Here is a 19,683-nt window from a genome sequence, read left to right on the forward strand (position 1 = left end):
ACAGTTTTCCCAAAGTTTTAATGTAAATTGAGATCAGATTTAGAATCTTTTCTCCTTATCTATTATATTCAACCAATTGATGGCCATGTGCAATCAATGGCTAGGATTCCTACTGAAAAATATGCACGCTAAATTAAAAACATATATTTCATGTGTATCAACGCTGTGTAAAACATCATGGACATTTTAAATACTTGGAACAGACAGGAGATCCATTATCTGAGGTCTATGGAGAGTAACAATAATTCATAAGGTACACATCTATTTCATATATTATCTGTGTATATATTTATGCATCTGGTGTAGGCAACACATGTAAAAACCCTTTCAGAATTTATACCTGATCTCTTTTCTTTTCCATTTTTTTCCCCCTCCAGAGAGTGATTTTCAATGTTGTCAACTTCAGCAAAACAAAAAGCCTCTACAGAGATGGGATGGCTCCAATGGTGAAATCCACAAGCCGACCAAAATGGTGAGTTATCCTCTCAAAGTCTTGCTCAGTGAGATAAATGTGTTTGACCTGACACTTGTACCAATGGCTGAGGAGCACCTTTACCTGGGAGTATGAGAACTTTGATTCTGCAGTGCTGTGAGGACAAATTCTGTTTGGAGCAGGACAGGGTGAATTCTGGAGTTGCCTTGCAGAACCTTGTTTCAAGTGCCATGGCTAAAGTGATGTCCATTTGAGCAACCCGAGCAGTCAGAGCTTGGGGAAAATGGTTTTTCTGTGACTTCCAGCTCTTAGGACAGTCCTTGTCCCAGTTCTGGCCTGTGTCATTCTCCCCAGATAACCTGCAGATATTATGGGAGATGGACTGGGCTTGGTCTGGCTCTGAAAAGCTGCTTGGAATTGCTCTCCCTCTTTTGGGATGGCTGGAGTTGGGTGGAAGAATGTGAGCTCTGCCATGTGAATGCCCTCAGGTGAATGAGCAGTGCCTGGTCTGACAGAGGGAGGCCAAACAACCTCATCGTCAGCGATATAAAATGTACAAAACGGGAAGTCATGTGCATATTAAACATGTGAATACCCATATAGATTGTACATTTTCTCAAAGCAAATGTAATGAAACATCTACTGTGAATAATAATATGTAAATCTAGCAAGTCTGAATGCATGCAAGACTCCCAAGAATTATATGATTTGCCTTTGCCAGGAGACTTGTTTGAATATGGATAGTGAGGTTAGGCCAGAAGTGTACAGTAAGTTATTCTTGTCAGCCTTCACAGCTGCTATTTTTTATTGGTTAATTAATAATACATTTGATCAAGCTGGACATTATCTGAGCTTTATAAAGATATCTTGCTTAAAAACATCAACTGTCACAAATTTTCCACTCACAAGATGGAAATGGTGGTCATAAGATTGTTGTTATTGTGTGGCTTCCTCTTCATAGGACTAACAGAATGGATATTTGGCTTTTTATCTAGATGTTAAGGTCATATGGACAAAAGAGCTGTCTCACAGTACAGTTAGTGGATTGAGTCAATTCCAGCTCAATAGGAACATGTAATAACATTGAAAATTAATTAAAAAATCCATTGCATTTAGTGTTTTTGTAGCAAAAGTCATGTTAATTGTGTTTACTATTTAACTTCAGAAAAATCTTTTGGGGCGCTTCAGGGCCACATTTATCAAGCATATTTTAATAATCTTTCAAAACCTTTTCTTTCGCTCACTGGGGTCTGGTATTTGCAGCTAAGTGTATTGTGTTTTAAGTTTATCTATAAATCAGATATTGCTTTCATACAAATTTTATGCCTTACTTTGTTTTCAAATTAAAGTGTAAATCTTACAAAACAATGCAAAATGGACTTATTTTTTTAGAACATATAGCTTCTTCACTATTTTTAAAACAGATTTCTCTTCCATTTCCCCGGAGATCTATTTATTTTTGTGTTTTATATTTTTAGGGGATGTATTTTGCTCCCATGAAAGCGAGGAATGAATAACATTGCCTGGAGCCAGGCACAGTGTAGGCAGCAGGTGCTGAGCAGCTTCCTTTTACAGGGCTACTACCATACTTTAATCCTGTTTCAAAAATTCAAGATGTAATTTTTTTTCTTTAAAAAGATGATTATTCTATTAAAATATTTTTATTTTTTCTAATAGTCTGCATATGAAAACATCTTGCTCTACTTTGAAGGTGTGCATTAATTCATACTGTTATCAGGGACCTTAGTGATATTGGGGTCTACTCAGTATAATTTTCTGTCTTGATGTTAATAGGATTTATGCATGTGTTTTCCAAGTGGGAAAACATATATATTATTTTTGGATATATGAGCTCTATTAGGTCTGTCTTCCATTTGGATTATGCCTTTCACAGTTACCTCTGTATCTGTTTCCATGGCATTCTAGTGAAACCTGTAAACAAAATTTTCTCTTTCTCTGTTTGCTGAAATAGGATTTACTGGCATTTGCAGCTGCTATTGCAGCACACAGGTAGTTTGTGGTCCTTGAACATGAGCAGGGCAATATCCAACTGCATCGATTTCATCCTGGTTGATGTTTTGTATATATTAGTCTTGTAAGCAATACTGGATCATTCAATGCTGCAAAAGTGCTGAGCTTTACAAGAGGGTAGGAAGGTGTGGAGTGAAACTATTGAAACTCTCCACCACATATTAGGATTTATGTCAGCATTGCAGTTTAGAGGACACAATGTAATTAAATTAGAAAATGATATATTAATTACAAAAAGCTGAAGAAACACTAAAGGTTTTAAAATCGAGTTAAAAGGAAGACTACCAGAAGCCATGGGCTACAAATACCCTGTAGCTCAGGCTTCATCTCTGAACTCCTCTGTATGAAATATTTGAGGAATTCATCATTATTGTGCCTGCCTGTGGAGGCATTTTTTCCATACGGAAATTCACCCATCTTCCTCGGGCCACACTGATAGATGCAACTCCATGTCACACATTCCACTCCTTTTTTAAATAATCAATTTTGAGTTTTAGAGTGACAAAGTGTCTATTTCCCTTTTTGCATTTGAGAGGTACAGGTACCTTATTCCTCTTAATAACAGATGTTCAAGCCTGAGTTTTGGCTTTTTGATTCAAATGAGAAACTTCCCACTGTATTCAGGCTAGAATTTGACCGTATTGCTCACAAGCCCTTCCATATCAAAAGTAGATTGGCCTCCAGAGACTGTGAATTTTAATATTTGTTTTGAATGCGGTTATGCAAACATGGCTCCGAGCTCTGCAACACTTTGTAAGTTTGATTCTTGACTCTGGAACAAATTGCTGCCAAGTGCTCTTGAAGTAGAGAGTGTGTCAAACAGAGATCAACGTTTTTGACCTGTATTCTCTTGCCCTGTGGGGTAAGATCTTTAAATGCAGACAGCATCAAGGTTCAGCTCAGTGTTACTGATGTAAATGGAGTATATCACTGTCATCAAAGCACTCTGTGTGGACACAGATGTTCTGGTGTTGACATATTCTTCCCTTTTGAAGTAAGGCCAAACATTTCCAGTAACGAGCTACTGGAAAAGAGGAAGCAGTATGCAGAGGAATAAGGAAAAATATAAGTTTCACTGTAAAGAAAAAGATTTTTTAAAAACATTTAAAAGCCTGAAAAAAAAATCTGATTAAAATGATACATGTTTTCCCACACATGGTCATGGACACCAAATAGCACAGGGTTTTATCAGTCAAATTTCACTGCATTGAAGCACAGCTAACATCCAGAAATGCAACAGTGTGTCACATCTTGTGACATCAGTTGCTTTCCATAGCAAGTTGGAGATAGAACACAAGATTTTATTACAAAACAAGGAAATGGGCCATGTCGCTTTAACATTTTGCTTAAAATTAACTGTTTTTTTGAGATATATTGCACCAAGATTTCAGAGAATTGCTGGGGATTTGAAAATAAAAAGTTAATATATATAAATTTTTAATATAAAACCTCAATATCATAGAGAACTGTTCTGATTTGCCTGTGTCTGTTTGTTTTGTCTTTTTAGTGGAGGTGAAAAATTTGAAAGGAGATGGATTTGAGGAAATTGAATTTTTGCTGTTTGTGGACTTTGTACTGTAATCTTATTTTTCTTTGCAGCTTCATTTAAGTACACCATTTTGGTTTTTTTTTTTTGCCGTTTCTTCATCATGATTTCACAAGAAGAGCTCTGTCTTTGGAAGTAAAGGTAGCAAAGCCTGCCATGTGGGCATAGCAGTGGAAGACCATCTAAGTACATATACTGTACCATTATATTGATTGCGCGAAGTTTTACAAGTTTCTCAAAGTTAAATAGAAGAGTGAGTTGTTCGAGAGGCAGCAGATTTTCCAAATGATGAAGTGAGCAAATATTCCCTTTGGGCAGAGAACAGCTATAACTCTTGATTATTCAGTGTGAGCATTGCCTCATTGGGGACATTAGTTTTTCAAATTGTGCTAATCTTTTAAAAGTAACAACTGGCCACTCATCACCTTAGGTATTTCAGCAAGATCATGTGCAAAACTCTAATTAGTATTTATAGAACAGCAACTCCTCCCAGTAGAATAGTAGCGGTAGCTGGCAAATATCTGGTTGACACCTGTTAAGTCTTTAGACATCCATTGTATTTTATTCTGCATTTCAAATGAGCAGAGAGCAGTAGGTGAAGTCCCCATAATTAAGGGATAAAGGATAATAAATAACGTGGCTCTTGAGTGGATGAACACAAGGTTAAAGGCTGTTCTGCAGTTGTGATGCTGTGTTTCAGGAACTGTTTGTTTGTAAGTAATAATGCTAGCTAAAATATTATTTAGCCTTCAGCATATGGAGGATTTATGTCTAGATCTACATGTGTTTTGTTTATAATGTCAGATTTCAAACTGCTTCTTGGCAAAGCAGCTGCTGTCTTCCCTGTCTTTTATCTCACTCGGCACTGATGGCTTTTACCAGGGTAGCTCCCTTCCCCAGCAAACACTCTGCTACCTCTGTTGCTATAACATCTACTGCTAAATGCTCACAACACATTGCATCTGAAGTGTTTTTCTTTTCCAGTAAACCTGGAAGTCTAGAAAAACTTCTGGGTAATTAATTCAAATTTGAATCTGTATGTATCTCGGTAAATATTGTCATGATGAGGAATTTTGGTAGACATCAAGAAAAGCAATGTAAGTTTTATGAACAATACTCCCATATGTTCCATTCATCAGAAGGGGACAAGTCTGAGAAAATCTGAATTTTGAGTAGCTAAAATGTGTTGCTTCTTGCCAAGTTTCTTTAACATTTGTGTCTACAATGCAGTGTTACAATCACTACCATGTCTACCAGGCTGCATTTTACATTCTGAGACTTTCAGCAGCATTTTTAGTATGTATTTATATATCTTTAGCCATAAGATAAGCTGTTTGTGAAATGAGCTGTCATTTGTGGTAAAACAGTTTGAGAATAAAGCACTAAATATATATATAGCCTGCTAATCTGAAAGACTAAAATTGCTTACTATAAAATATATAGCAGGCTGGGGCTAGTGATAACATCACCTGCATTTAGGTAAAGAAGATGAACAAGCTGTTATCATTTTGGCCTATTTTACAACTTTGGCTACTCTTGGAGGTTTGTTCCTCTGCCAGGTTTATGATGCCATGTGTGCTTGCTCCTTCTTTCCTGAGGGATGTGGTGAGAATGCTTTTGGAGGTTCAGGAACATGTCCTGTGCCACAGGTGGGTGTTGATGCAGTCCTTGCCAGGTGCAGCTGTGGCTCCTCAGAACTGATTCCTCCCTCATCCTGGTACAGCTCTGCATGGGAGAACCAGGCTGGGAATTGGCCCAGAGTAAAACCAAAATTTTAAGGAAGAGAAAGAGGACTTGGCCTGGGTCATCACAGAGATCCAAAATCAGCTGTGTAGGTCCAACCACAGGAGTAGGACGGGAATTGAGAATAAGTGGCTGAAGCAGGGATAAGGGGATGGCGATAGCAGCTCCCAGGAAAATGCCTAGAAAATCATCTGTGGAACCCCAGCCTTCATTTCAATAAGTTGTAGCATTTTATTTGGAGAAAATAGGGAGAAAGGCATTTCAGCATCAACCTTTTGAAATCCCACGTTGAGTGAAAAGCAGTAGTAGTTTTGTCTTGGTCTTAGTGTAGCTCTTTGGAAGAAAATAAGATTTTTTAGATAGGTTTCAGGCTGGCATGTATATTAAAGTGAAATAACTGCCTCTGAAGTCAATCCCTGGGTAATGTTTGTGTGAATCTTGTGAAATAACAAAAGAAACAGTTCTAACCACTCTACAAACCCATAAAAGAAACACACTTTCTTTCCCAGCTCAGTAAAGGTGGTTATTCCGGGAAATACAGAGGAAGCTCCATATCACTGTTATCAACAGCAGCTTTTGTGGAAATAGAGGAGAGAATATATTCTGTTGAAACACAGTATGAGTCAGATCCCAAAACTAATGTGTTTATTGTATAGATTAAAAGGGATTTATTTTTGTCAAGAAAATAAATTGCATTTTTTTGGAGGTATACTTCACTAGAAATTTAGGATGCATGGAATTATGTTGGAGATAGCTAATAACAAGGAAATTAAATTAATATAAAATAATTAAAATGAGTTTTAGAATCCAAAGAGGAAATAATGAAGACGTTCCAAAGGCTGCTATGCCATCATGAAAAACTCTAGCTGTTTTATATGTATGTGTGTGTTTCCTCATCATTTATCTAACTGATCTCCTATAAATCAATTTATTTAGATTACAGCAGAGTCAAAAGGCCCCAGCCAGGATCAAGAATTATTGTGCTTAGTGCTGTGGAAACACATAAACAGACAAAGTCCTTTTCTAAAGTTGTGAAAATTTTATGATTGATTTCAGTAAGAGCAAAGTTAGGCCAATACTGAGCACTTCTGAAAATTCCATCCTTAAAGATTTATTCCAAGCAGTAACTGTTTAAAAAATGACATACTGCTTACATAAGAGTCTAAATATTTGATGGTTATAGTATTTACATCTAAAACACCAGAGGCTATGTGCTTTAATACCTCAATCTGTTTCCCATATACTCTGTCAACATGAGTTCCCTGCATTGATTGAGGGCACTCTGTGATCCCTAAGGTTGTATTCATGAAAGGTTACCCTTGGTACTACTTTATTCATGAAAGGTTTGAAGCACATAGGAAACAAATGGGTTTGTTCCTGTTAGGTGCATTTTTTTGTCATCTATAAATACTTAATTACTGGGGTTCTGATGAGAAATTTAAAAAATCTTAAAACTGTACAGTTGCGTGAAAATAGTTCCCCCATCACTGGTGCAAACCATAAAGAAATTTGCAGTTGGGAGATTCTGTGGCAGTTTAAAACAACGGAATTGTAGTTTTTTCCCACTACAGTCCATGGTATTGACTTTAATAGCTGCAAAATATGACCAGAGCTGTGCATTATATCCCATCCTGAAACAGGTCATTCTCTTTCCTCAGGTGATGGGCATGTGGTGGAACTGATTGCATGAAAAGTGTTCACAGAGCTGGGTCCCTAACCTTGGCCGGTTTAAAAAAAAAGTACATAAAATTGAAGCTTTTTTTTTTTTCCCCAAAATGAGTCTGTAAGTTAGATAAATATGGGCAGCACTGAGCTCAAAGTAGAGTCAAACTACCAAGAGGACGTCGCAGCTTTTCATTGCAATTTTATACTTTGGACTAATGGAGCGAAGCAGAATGAAAATCACCTCTGTTAAGAATGGCATTTATCAGCTGTAAGTACTTAGTAGTAAGAGCTCTACACAGACAAAGCTGAGTGTCACCAAGAAATGTACTTGAAAATCAGACTGTTAACACAAGACTACACAAATAAGAGCCAAAAACTGTAATCAGAAAATGTAACATCTCTTTAAGAATCTTTTAATGGTCTGAAGAGTGCTAGACAAGTTGAATTTAACAAGATGTAATAACCTATGACATAATATAATTGAGAATGCACTAGGACGCAGCACAGTCAGGTTAAATTTTGGCTTTCCTTGACTTAGCCTTGCAACTTTAAAGAACTTTCAACACAGGGTTTTAAAAATACATAGTACTCTTTAAATTTACATATGACATAAAAGCATAGGATGTGCAATACATCAGAAATACAATTCTTACTAAAGTTAGGGCTGAAACATGAAGCCTAATATTTTTTAATGTTTGTTTGAATCATTAACAACAAAGTTTTTACTCATTTGCTGTGAAGAAGTAATATTTAGTGCAGAGGAAAAGGTGCAAACTTCTGATAAAAGTGAGACCGTTATCACACGCTTGCCTTATATTTGAAGTGCCATGGTAAAAGTCAAAGCAATGAGTTCAATTTCTGTTTTAATAGAACATAAAATAAAAGACAAAAACATTTTGCTGTACTGTGGAAATTGAGAACTGTAGAGAAAATAGGCAATAAATAAGTATGGCAAGTGATAATGCAGGAACAGAACATTAAAATAATAGGTGCTGTATCTTGAACTTGGACTCATGGGATTCAACAGTTGTATATAAACCCAAAAGATAAAAGCCTAATTTTTATGCTGTGATTACTAGGGATAAGTTATGAATTAACTTCTGTATGATATGGCACAGGTCTGAGAGAATTAAAATTTAATGATAATAGAATAGGGATAAGATCTTTCCTGCATCTCTAGATGCTGAGGCAGTGGTTAAAGTTTGTTTTTAAAACTGCCTCAAGTAGGATTATTGAATTCTAGCTTGAAAGTGAAACTTCATCTTCCTGCTTCACTATATTAAGCATCTCTGAGATTGAAAACCTAGCAAGAGCTCTCCTAGTGTGATTAGAAAGTATCCAATATTTTTGGCAGCAAATACTAATTCCAATCACTCTGTCTGGTACTGCTCAGGCAGCACGAGGCTAACTGGCTGTCAGATGCTTTGGGTAATGGAAAGGTGAGGCTCCAGGCTCGCAGTGGAAAGCTGGCAGCTTTGCTGACAGTTCCCTGCCTCTGGAAAATGACAGTGCTGCCAGGAAGGGGATGGGATGGGTGCACAGTGGTCTGGGCAGTGCTGGTTCTTAGCTGGAGCAGCATCCCTTTGGAAAGCACGGATGTTAGTAGAGGTTTGAATGGCACCGTGCCTTCATTACCACCTTCAGACATTCAGCTTGCCCTGGGAAATGGGTGGGTGGGATGCAGGGCTGGCCTTTATCTGCCTCAGTTCCCGGGGGCTTGGGCAGCTGGTGTGGGGCTTGTCCCCAGCACCTGGGGTGGCATTGCCAGGCCGGACGTGCCTAAAGCACGGCTGTGCAGGTGATGGGGGCAGGTGAGCCGTGCAGGTGCCCCTCCTCAGGACTGTAGCTGCTGCAAGTGCTGCTGCTCAAGGCTGTCCCTGATGGAGGTGCCTCTCCTCAGGACCCTCCTTGATGGAGGTGCCTCTCCTCAGGACCCTCCTTGATGGAGGTGCCTCTCCTCAGGGCCCTCCTTGATGGAGGTGTCCCTCCTCAGGGTTGTCCCTGCTGCAGATGTCTCTCCTCAGGGCTGTCCCTGCTGCAGGTGGCTCAAAGCAGCCCCTCAGAGCAGCCCCTCTGCCCACAGCCGGCTGGAGCCCCCTGAGGCAGGAGGGCAGCGCCGCGCTTTCCGGCCAGGGAGGGATTCCACCGCTCCTACACCTAGTTTTATCGTTTAACAATGAGGGATGAGTGGGAATTGTTCAAAATGTTGACAAAGAAGCCATAAAGCATTTATTTCAGTCAGACTGCTTTTTTGAATGGTGTCTCGCATGGGCCCCAGCTGAGGTGACGCCATGGCCTGTCCTGGGCCACCTCCCCTCACGGGCTGCCTTGCACACTTTTCTAGGCTTATTCTCTCTTTTTTCCCCGTTCTGAGCTCTTCCGCTGAAACCACCAAGCACCATCAATGCTTCCAAAGCTGGAGACAAAAGAGGGATGGTGGTTGTTGAGAGGATGTGGCACTTTTTGGCGTTTCGTGTCCCTTCAGAGGTGCCCGCACCTGTGTGAGCAGGGTGTGTGTGTTCTCTCCATCTGCCCACAGAATGTGTGGAACTGTGTCGTGAGGAGCACAGTAATGAATGGAAAGTGTCCTCTCAGCAGCTCGAGGATTAGGTTTTTATTAGGGATTGGTTGTTAATTTATTAGGGACTTGCACTGGGTAACTGGAGCTGTACCAAAATGATATCAAATGGTAAAATTAGTAACTTCCCTAATAGGGAATTGCTATTGAGGAAGAAAATGGTTTTTCTGTTTGCTTTTTGTTTGAAGGCATCACTGTTTTTTAGCCTTTTTGAGGTGCTGCTGTAAAAAATACTGTGTTCCTTCTGTGGAGAATTCTTTTGGAATTGTTTATTGGAAGTGTGTGAGACCATTTAGAAAATTTATAGGAAGGGATATTTCAGATTAAGATAAAGAGATTCAACTTAAAAGGATAGATTTACCATAGAAAGAAATTGAGGAATATCCATGTTAAAATAACTTAGAAAGAATTTGAGGAATATCCATGGTAAAATAATTTATCGTGCCTTTTAACATTTGATAAAACCCTCTCCTAATACTTTTCTTATTGTATTTAAAAAACACCAGTACCTCGTGGTTTCACAACCAGCTGTGATACAATAATTTAGCTGTGATAAGAAAAAGAATTTTTCCCCATCTGCTACTGTGTACTGGATACTTTAATGTTCCTCTAGTTGTTTTTTAAATGTCATTCAGTAAATGAAAGGGAGTCATGTAGCATGTGTATTTTTCTGTGTAGCTTTTTATTAAACACAATTCTCTGGTCTCTCCTGAGGGGCTGTCTCTGTCCTGGTGGAAAGGATTGTGATGCAAATCCTGCCCAGGAAATGTTTGGTTTGTTTCAACTTTGTGAACTTGGGGAATGACTCAGCCAGGGGGAAAGTGCTGCTACATGTGCAGTCAGAAGGGCTTTACCTTCAGGAGTAGCTTCTGTAGCTAAAAGCAAAGTAAGTCAAGATAAGTGGAGAAGGAAATATTCAGATTCACTGAGTGTTAACCCCTGCAGGGAAAAGGCTGTTTTTTGCTTGAAAGGAGGGGAAAAAAAAAGGGAAATACTATTTGTGTACCTGGTGAAATGAAGGGGAACAGATTTAGGTGGGAATGATGGATATAAATATAGTTTTCTGTATAAGTTAAAAAAAAAAACATAACAAACAACAACCCCTTTGCTGTGTGTTACACTCTCAAAGAATACGTTTTCATGTTAACTGTTACATTTCTGCCTGAAATCTGGGGTTTTTAAAACTAGAAAATTATTTGCAATTGGAAAATGACCACTTGGAGGAAATTTCCACAGTGGAAATTTCCCAACTGATGAGAGATACCTGTGAATCAGAAGTTAACATCTGCGATCTGTATGGCTGCAGACCTTGACAGGAATCTCAGAGTACAGGAAAGTGAACAGAGCATTCTGGATTTGTCATTTCTAATACTCATCAACTTGTTTTCTGTGTGCTATGAAAGTACAGAAACCAATAACCTGAATGAATCATAAATGTCTGGGGTGGGTGTGTTGGTATTTTTGTATGGGGGATGCTCCTTTAGTTTGCTTTCCTTTCATTTTCTTCTGGTAAAGAATTCCAAGTTTGCACTAAAAACTGGGCTTTACAAACATATCTGAGTAGAGAAAGTGAAGGAGTGGATACAAATGGCAAGAAAATAGTAGCCTGGAGTGAAATGTGTGACTGTGCCTGAGACCTCTCGATACTAAAATTAAAGAAGGAAATAAATTACATGTTGACTGCATGTTCTTCCATATAGAAAAGTAACAGTCAGCTTAACCATAACCAGGGATAGAAAACTGTATTTTGGTTCTTAGCAGCTGCTGCACAACAGAACACAGTGTTTGCATTCACAGTACTGCCACTGTGTGGTTTCCCCTGAAATTCTGCAGGTAAGGAAAGCTGTTCTCTAGCAAATTATCAAGACACTCAAAGCAGCCTGTAGATGTGACAAGGAGAGCGATGGCAGTGAAAATGGCATGGTGCATTTCCAAAGGTTTGCTTTGTTTTGTCTGTGGTTTTAATTTCAGTTTGCCTTTCTTGAAGGAGGGATTTCATGATTGAAGAGTTTCTGCCCTCCAAATACAGGCTTTCAGCACAACCTGGCATTTCAATACCTTAGCATTTACAGTTGAAACTGATGGTTTCCTTTTGTTCTTTGTTTCAAAGGTTGGTACACAATTTTAGGTTCAAACCAAACTTGTTATTAGAGTTTCTTTTTAGGATTTTAGTTCTTGGAAAGTACAGTGCAATGAAATAAAGATATCCACTGACAGAATCTTGTTCTAACATAAATAAAAGCTGTTTGTAGCTTTAATTTAACACATAATTAATAAAATCTATTTCTCTTGAAGCTACCAAAAATGTGAATTAATGTTTAGAAAACCTTCTGGTAAGCGGAGCTGAGATACTTTATAGCAGATGCACAACATTTACAAGTATCACTAATATGATCTGCCTGACAGCATGAGCCACACGCATGAGAACTTAATGGTCACTAATGCCTCAATAAAAACTATTTATTGGGATATATTTTTTAAGATACACCTTTAAGTAAAGATAAACTTGATATTTTGAGTCCCAGTTTCAAAATATGCTTCTGTACTCATTTTTCATGTTTGTATCTTAACATTTTTACTTTGGGAGGGAATTAGAAACAACTTAAAATATCATAAAACACTCTGACCCTAAGTGATACAATGCAGATATTGAAGTAAAACTTAAAAAAATATAATTTAGGTAAATTTTATTAAAATATAGATACATAAAAATATACTTTGTTACTGTTCTAGTGGTAACTGGTACTTGAATCTTGAGAGTTTTTGAACAGTACTCATTTTTTACCTTCACTTTCTGCAAGATTCTGCTGGATATCTTCCTTCTAAGTTTCAAATTACACAGCTGTGGTTTGAAATAATTTTCAGTTACTCTTTTTTTTTCTATCTATAAAACTGCAACTTAGTAAAATTTCTGTTAATTTTTTTTGCTGTATCTAATTGTGACTATATATCCCAGAGTCAGAAAATCTGGAAACCAATAACGAACTGCAGTATCTCTGACATTGTTTGACTTCTCTCCTGCTCCTGTTTCATATTGGATTTCCTTGAATGTGAGATGTGATCTGCAGAAAGCTCTGCCTTGAAAACAAGTATGTTACAGCTGTGAAAATTCAGTAGCATTCAGAAGCTGATCATGGATTCAGCCACACCATAATAACAATAAAATAATTGTGAAGCTTTTTATGCAAAGGAGGAAACTTTTTAGTTAGTAAAGATGACATCTATAAGAAGTAGAGAATGTAAAAAAAAATGTTTCTTTAAATCATGGCCCCAGGCATGGGTTGCATAACTGGGCTGAAGGTGCTCCCCAGTCCAAGAGCTAAAATCTGCCTTGAATGTGGATATAGAGGAAAACAATTGCCTTGGATGGATAAATTGAAAGTCAGCTGAGGTGGAAGGACAGCTTTAAAAGTAACTCATAGTGACTTGATAGGTTTGGAGGAGTTAGGGTAGTTCTGGTTAAGTTTTTGGCATTGTAGAGTGTGAGAAAAACTGATTTTGGAAATTCAGCCAACAAAACCAAAGTGGCTGTAATGTTTTGCTGTTTTCTGCTCACAGCTCCAACCCAAGATAGAAGATTTAACTTGTGTTTATTATCACACTTTACAGGAGGAGAGATAAATGCAAAAGATAATAGATTTATTTTTCAAGGTCATTGTAAGGATCAGCTTAAGAGCAACCTCAGATTTTTTTCCATTTTGTTTGTTTCTCAGTTCAGTGATCTGCAAGCAGTAAAAATTTAGTACCAAATTTATTATGTTATACTGTTACATTATTACCTTAAAATTTCATGCCATACATAGATGGCTGTAAGCAGTCCAACTTGGGTTTTGGGGCTTACTTATTTTGATTTTTTTTTTTACCAGAGATTTATTTGTTTAACCTCCTAGGAAAAGCTTGAAAGTTCCTAGGATTTCAGTCTTCAGAAAGGGATTTGCTCTTTTTTTCAGAAGCATATTGCTGGTCCTAGGAGATTTAGCACTCCTTGTTAGCAATAAAGGAATATTTATATTCACTTATTATAATCTGAGAGCTGGAATTTTCCTCTCACAATATTTACAGAAAAGTTATCTCTTGCTCGATTACTGAAAAAGAAATCACCGTTTGCTACCTCAGAATACCTTTTTTTTTTTAAAATGTTTTAAAGCTGCCTAAAAATACACCCAGACACTCCAAACAAAGCAACAGAAAGGCTTCCCATAAGTTGCAGAACAATTAAACTCAGTGCTCCCTTCTAAATAAACCATGTGCTGGGTCAGGAGAGCCAGCAAGAGCAGCCTCTTTAGAGGCACTGTTTGAAAAATGTTCTGCTGGAGCCTTGCACAGGTTTGGAAGTTTGTCTCAGGTTTAACTGCCTCAAAAAAACCTGCATGTGGTTTTAAATTTAGTTTTAAGAAGTTTTTCCAACTAAGTTTGAACTGCTGAAATGAAGGTTCGTAACACGAAGGTTGTCATACCCTTTGTGGAAATGGTGCCCTTATAATGTGGCATATTAAATATTTAACATAGTTTGCAGCAGATAAAAAGCAATTTTGTTTAATTTTTCCTAAATATTAATGCTATCATGCACCTTAAGCCTTTCATTATAATAAAAATTTGTTCAAGCTCATTCTTATTAAACATTTTCTAAATTATAATGATATGGATGTTTTTCTTCTGATCCTAATAAGTAATAAGGGTAAAATGCCATTGTAAAGAAAAAGAGGTGAGAGCTGGGAGGGGAGCCTTCACTGGTATATTGGGAAGAATTACAGGCTGGAGAAATAACTTTATTATTTTACCCAAGGATACCAAAGACAATGCCTGTCTCTCAAGTAATCCATCTCAAAGTTTTGGGTCAGTTGCCAAGGAATGAAATGGAATACCTGCAAAACACTCAGTGAAATGACCTGAAAAATATTTTATAAAGAGGTTGCCAGTCACTTCTGAGTGAGGACCATTCTTCCATCTCTATCTCTGAACTGCAGAAAAAAAAAATAAAATTCTTGAACTGGAGGTAGTTTCAAATCAACTTTTCTCTGCATCCCAGAATAAAAATGTAGTCAGCAATTATTTATAATGCTAATTAAAGACCTGTTCTAACAGGGTTACTGGAGGCTGAAAGCTCTTGATATGACAGCAAATGTTTTCCATAACCACCCATCTGCATTCAGAGACAGCATAAAAGTATGGAAGGGGTAGGAACAATGAAAAAAAACCCAAACCCAATTTTAAGGAGATACTGTTTAGAATTTGAATATATTTAGGTGATATTATACTTAGTCCAAGAAGACTGATGTGGTTTCACTAATTGCAGTAAAACTACAGCTGACAACAAGGGAGACTGTTACCTATTTTTATACTGGGTCCAATATCTCTGGGTCGTTAATTTTTTTGTTTTTTTTGTTTATTCTTGTTTTCTTTCTTTCACTCATCAAATTCTCATTTATGCACACTCACAAATGGAAATTCGTACACTTGCTTTAAAACTATATTTTTATTATTATGCAGCTTTTCTCTCCTCGTGGAATGACTTTTTAATTTTCAATGTCCGCAGCTTTTCAGTTGCACAGAAAAAATATTGCTAATTTGTTTGTGTACAAGGAACTTTATTGCTTTTGTGGTAGATGCACTTTTTTAAAAAATAAATTGTTTCTTTTAAAGAGTAAGCTGCTTAAAACAGTCTTTGCATAATTCTTGAGTCTGCTGAATCTCATGTTAGTTGATTTTGTGAGCCAATATTACTCATGGATAGAATAATTATAGAGATATTTCTGTTGAGAAAGTAAAGAATGAACTGGAAGATAAAGAACCGAGTGTGGTGGCTGTGGGGTTTGTGAGCAATATAGCTCAGTTTTCATATCAGTGTAAATCTGGAGAGACCTCTGGATTTAGTCTAAAAATGGAGTCATTTTTAGATTTAAGTCAGTGTAAGCTAGGCTCCTTACCTTTTCTTCATTATATTGTAGGATTTTGTGGTCTCAGGTGAAACATTTGCTTCATTTTGAAAGTTTGATTGAAGTCAAAGTTGAGCACATTTTTAAGTGCCTTGGTGGATGTAGACTTCTCCTCCCAAATGCCAGCAATGCCCCGGTGGGTGAGATCAGCACCATGTGTGAAGAGCAGCTGGCTGAGGTCAGTCTGAAGGCAGAGGGAGATGGGATTGTAGCTAAAGCCAAACACACCAAGAACAGGAAAGCTCTTTTACTTTAGAACAAGGTTCTGGATCATGGGCTGCTTGTGAAAAATTCTGGTAGTATATAAAAACCCTCTCAACTCACTTCCTTTGCTGGACAGCTAAGACAAAACTATTCTCTTCTCCAGTTGCATTCCTGCCAAGATATGTTGTGAGTACAACTGCAGCTTCTCTGCAGCCTTACCTGCTACTGAAGAGACTGTTGTGTTGACTTCCTGGTGTCCTTGCAAAACACAGGGAAGTTCCAGGTTTAGTCTTACAGGCTGAAAAGCACTGATATGTCTTAAAAGCTGCCATGTATCTTGGCCCAGAATAACAAACAGAGACAGACTTGGTCATGAGTAGTGAAGTTCAAGCTGGAAAAAGACAGATCCTCAGCAGAGTTTGAATTTTGATCACTTTTGCTGGAACAGATTAGATGAGTGAGGAATCATACTATCCTCCATAAAGCAATGGAAAACTTCTGTCAGCAATTGTGCTGAAAATCAGAAATAAATAAGAAGAGAGAAAAACATAAAGTAAAAAGAAGATATTTGTAATAGTAGGAGAAGCTCTAAGAGAAGGAAATACCCTAACAAATCATCACTCCTAACAGAAACATGATGCAAACCAGAACACCTGCCTCTGTGAAATTGTATATGTATTATATGGGATCCACTGCAGTCTCTCATGAGGGATAGCCATATTCTCTCTGAAATCAAGAGGGAGAGTGTCTTTTTCTGAGCTCTGAAAAAAAAGAACAACTTCTATGTCCTGAACCTAATTGGAAAATGCAAAGGGCAACTTGAAGTACCTATCCATGAAGTTTGTAAAAGTAATTACCTTGTATCAGAGATAGTAAGGAGTTCCTCAGTCATGCTTGGGACTTGGAAATGGTATATTATCAAGCCCACTTAATGAGACATCCCCAGAATTCCCATGCTGTGTTTCTTTCTTACTGTAAGTCCTCGAAATAAAAATTCTCGGCAATCAGATATATTGTCCTGAATAGTCTTGCAAGAGAAATGGTAGAGGTCTTGCCATGTAGATGATTTAATGAAACACTGGAGAGTGGGATGTAAGGAGGAATCCTGCAAGGACATTAAGAGAAACTCCCACACTTTTAATCTTTGTCCACATGTATTTTCTCTCCAGCCATTTAGATTTACACTCTGCATTGTTTGAATACTCTGCTCAGTTCCAAAGCCATGCACTCTTTGTCTGTGAGTGTAGGAGATGATTAGCCACAATAATTAGCTCACTTTTTTAGTCAAATCAGAAGGGAATGACTTCAAGTAAAATCTGAAAATGATCATGGGAGCTGTGTCTGAAGAAAGCTGCCATGTCATATCAGCAAAGCTAAATCTGCATGTCTGAAATCAATGGATGCTTCGGCCAACATTTCAGTGAGTGTAACATTCCTGGAATATAAATGCTGGGATTTTTTGCAGGGCCTAATATTCCATACTGTATTTTTTTAAAAAAAAGAAAGATGGGAAGGACCATATTTTGTGTATCACAGTAGAGACAGACAAGTAAACAGACATACAACCTATTTTCTTCAAGGAAAGTGAAGATTTAAGACTAAAGGTGAAATAAAGTTTTTCTTTTTTAAATGGAATAACTAAATAGTTATGGTACATTCTTTTTTTTGGCACTAATAGATGAACCTCCATACAAGAGGTTGAATCTGGTAAATCTCAGTGGTTTCCAACTGTCAGAATGTACCTGGCAAGCTTAGAGGAGAAAAATGATAGTAAAGGGGAAGGAATAAGTCGACATTAATGTTACAGGCCCACATACTAACTTGGCTTGAAGGAGATATGGAAATTGAAGTCTAAAATATCTCTCAATATCGTTAGAGGAGACAGATTTTTAATGTTTTTCGAATAAAAAAGGTTCTTTCAGTTCATGAAGATCTATAAAAGTGTAACTGTACCCTGCATGTACTCGAAACGTTAATTTCGCCAACCTTTCCATGGAATGCTTGAATGCCTCTTATATGTGTGTCTTTCTTCACAAATATCAAGTTTAAAGGAAATTTTCTTGAACCTGTGAAGATTTCCTGAGTTGCAGAAAAACAGGTTGTTACGAAACCTGCAGCTCTGTACATGAAAAATATTGAAGTTCTATTTTAAGTATTACTTGGCATATCAAAAACTTTGCGCTGGTAATTGCATTGTCAATCATGTAGTGTCCCATTGCTAAAGAAATAGGTTCAAATCCAGCCATTCTTTATTTTCCAATGGATAAAAAAATTGAATTTTGTAATGAGAAAATAATACAAATGATTCCCTTCAAGAATTACACAGCCCTATATTGCACAACAAAATTATCATAAGCAACAGTTAGATCATGAATTATGCTTGAAATATCTGCATTTTCCAGCTTCCTGCAGTCTTTTTTTAAAACACTTTGAGCTACGCTAATGCCCGCTGCATATTACTTGAAACCTGCAGAAGGTTTGTAGTTGGTACAAGTTGATGTGCTGTTGATCTCTGTTTGCAGACTGTTTAATGTTAAAAGTTCTGCTGAAACTGTCAGTAGAAAGGCTATGAATAATTTCAAAGACCCTCCCAGTCTTATCTGTTCTCTTGCTTCCAGCATGCTGCATTTAAAGAAACTAAAATAACTTGTAGGTGCTGCCTGGCTGCTGGGAAAGTGACTTGGAAGCAGTTTCACCACAGCTACGTAAGACTGAGATGGTGCCTGCACTGCTGCAACAATTACCACTCATTCCTAGTTTTTACCAGACCGGGTGGAAAAAATATTCAGTGTGTATGAATGAAAATGCAAGCACAGCCCTTGGATCATTGATGAGATCCAACCCTTCTTGCTGGGGCCTAGAGGATTTGTAGGATTGCTAATTCCTGCAGGGTGTGTTTGCATGTGCTTCTGTGTATGATGCATATGGATGCTGTTCTAAAAAGTCTGATCCTTTTTGGAGCTTGTAAAAGCCATTTTTTAAAGGAAGTTTTGAAATACCAGTTGATCTCTCGTTTCCCAGTATCTTGCAAAAATCCTTATGCTTTTAATAATCTGGTCTCATCTAAGCTTGAAATAGATGACAGATTTTTTCTGTTGTTGATGAGAGTCTAGCAAGAAACAGGAGAGTGATGATTAGGATTCAATATTTCCCATAGCCACCCATTTCATATCTGGTATTCAAAACTGTGAGGGGTTTTTTTGTGATTTTGGTGGTGGTTTCTCTGTGGTTTTGTTTTTGTGGGGGTTTTTGTGGGTTTTTTTGTTTGTTTTGTTTTTGTTTTCTTTTTTTTTTTTTTTTTGGTTGGTTTTTTTAGGTGTGGTTTTTTTGGTAATTTTTAGGTTTTTGTTTTGTTTTTCATTTTTGTTTATTTTGGGGGTGGGGGTTTTTTCTATTTCTCGGGGTTTTTATATATTTTTTTTTATTATTCCTTCTCTGAAATCACTTTGTTGGGGAATGTCTTACTCAATGGAAGACTTCAAATAAAAAAAAGTCAAAACCATGTTTGGGCAAATATTTTAGAAAGCTCTTGGGGATTTTAGGTAAT

The 19,683-nt window shown here is 37.4% G+C and overlaps 1 protein-coding gene across 2 annotated transcripts in view; it reads left to right on the forward strand.

The window, feature by feature from the left end:
* Nucleotides 1-19,683, forward strand: part of BEND5 (BEN domain containing 5) — an 860,026-nt gene that overhangs the window by 210,007 nt on the left and 630,336 nt on the right. For both annotated transcript variants that reach the window (XM_085067639.1, XM_085067643.1), the window contains exon 4: nt 378-472. In XM_085067639.1, coding sequence (XP_084923765.1) covers nt 378-472 — 95 coding nt within the window. The remainder of the gene's footprint in view (nt 1-377; nt 473-19,683) is intronic.

Source organism: Lichenostomus cassidix, chromosome 8 (genome assembly GCF_008360975.1).
Source record: "Lichenostomus cassidix isolate B80296 chromosome 8, HeHo_3.0, whole genome shotgun sequence".
Classification (NCBI taxonomy): domain Eukaryota; kingdom Metazoa; phylum Chordata; class Aves; order Passeriformes; family Meliphagidae; genus Lichenostomus; species Lichenostomus cassidix.